This window comes from Acanthisitta chloris, unplaced genomic scaffold (genome assembly GCF_000695815.1).
Source record: "Acanthisitta chloris isolate BGI_N310 unplaced genomic scaffold, ASM69581v1 scaffold36081, whole genome shotgun sequence".
Classification (NCBI taxonomy): domain Eukaryota; kingdom Metazoa; phylum Chordata; class Aves; order Passeriformes; family Acanthisittidae; genus Acanthisitta; species Acanthisitta chloris.
The window spans coordinates 982-1,760 of record NW_008654942.1 but is presented as its reverse complement, the minus strand read 5'-3'; the positions used below and the strand labels follow the sequence as shown (position 1 = coordinate 1,760).

At 58.8% G+C, this 779-nt stretch overlaps 1 protein-coding gene across 1 annotated transcript in view; it reads left to right on the top strand.

Moving 5' to 3' along the window:
- Positions 1–114, top strand: part of LOC103810810 (NACHT, LRR and PYD domains-containing protein 12-like) — a gene marked incomplete at its 5' end in the record, with an annotated part of 3,785 nt that extends 3,671 nt beyond the window's left edge. The window contains 1 exon segment of the mRNA XM_009083731.1: positions 7–114. Coding sequence (XP_009081979.1) covers positions 7–114 — 108 coding nt within the window.
- Between the last annotated feature and the right edge of the window lie 665 nt (positions 115–779).

The following is a 779-nucleotide window of genomic DNA, read 5'->3' as shown; positions in this document are numbered from 1 at the left end:
CTGGAGCACGACGTGCCACAGGCAGGGGCCATGGCCCGGCTGCCCTGCCACCGCGGGGTCCTGCCAGGGGGCAGGAAGGTGTTCCCCTCCTTCAGGAGGGCTCCCCTCCTTTAGGAATGGCCTTTCCAAGACCCAGAGCTTTCCCAGCCCAGCTCTCTGTGCTGCCCAGTGGGTCTAAGCCTGCCCCAGGGTGTGGAGGCACAGGGAGGAGGTCCTGCTGCATCTGCCTGGAGTTTGAGTCCCTCTCCTATTTTCCCCATATGTGTTTGTCGATGCCAAATAAAGACCCCAGAGCCAATCACAGGAATCCCCCTGTGCTCTTCCCCTTATTCTGCCATGCCCAGGGATGAGTCTGTGGTTCCAAGTCCTGACCCACATGTCCAAGGGATGACTGATTTACCCAGGAGCAAGGTGCCAGCCCCAGAGCGAGATGTCAGCCCTGGGAGTGAGTCTCCAGCCAGTTTGTGGGTTTAATAGGAAAAAAGAGAAATACACAGTGAAATAAAAGAAAATCCTGACACTGTTTTGCTGCTGTGCTGCTGTTCTGGACAGAGAGAGGTGACCTGAGTGGCCAGGGCCACCCCTTGCTGGGGACAGAGCCCCACCACCCTGCACACATGCCCCCAGGGATGCATCGTGGCTGAGGCATCTTCACAGTGAAGTCCCCAGAGCGCTGGTGCCAGCATCATCATAGTCTGTGTGCCCTGAGGGCTGTCCTGGGGGGTGTCTTGTGGCTCCTGGGGGACTTGGAGGGGGGCAGCTCTCACCTTGGGGAACAG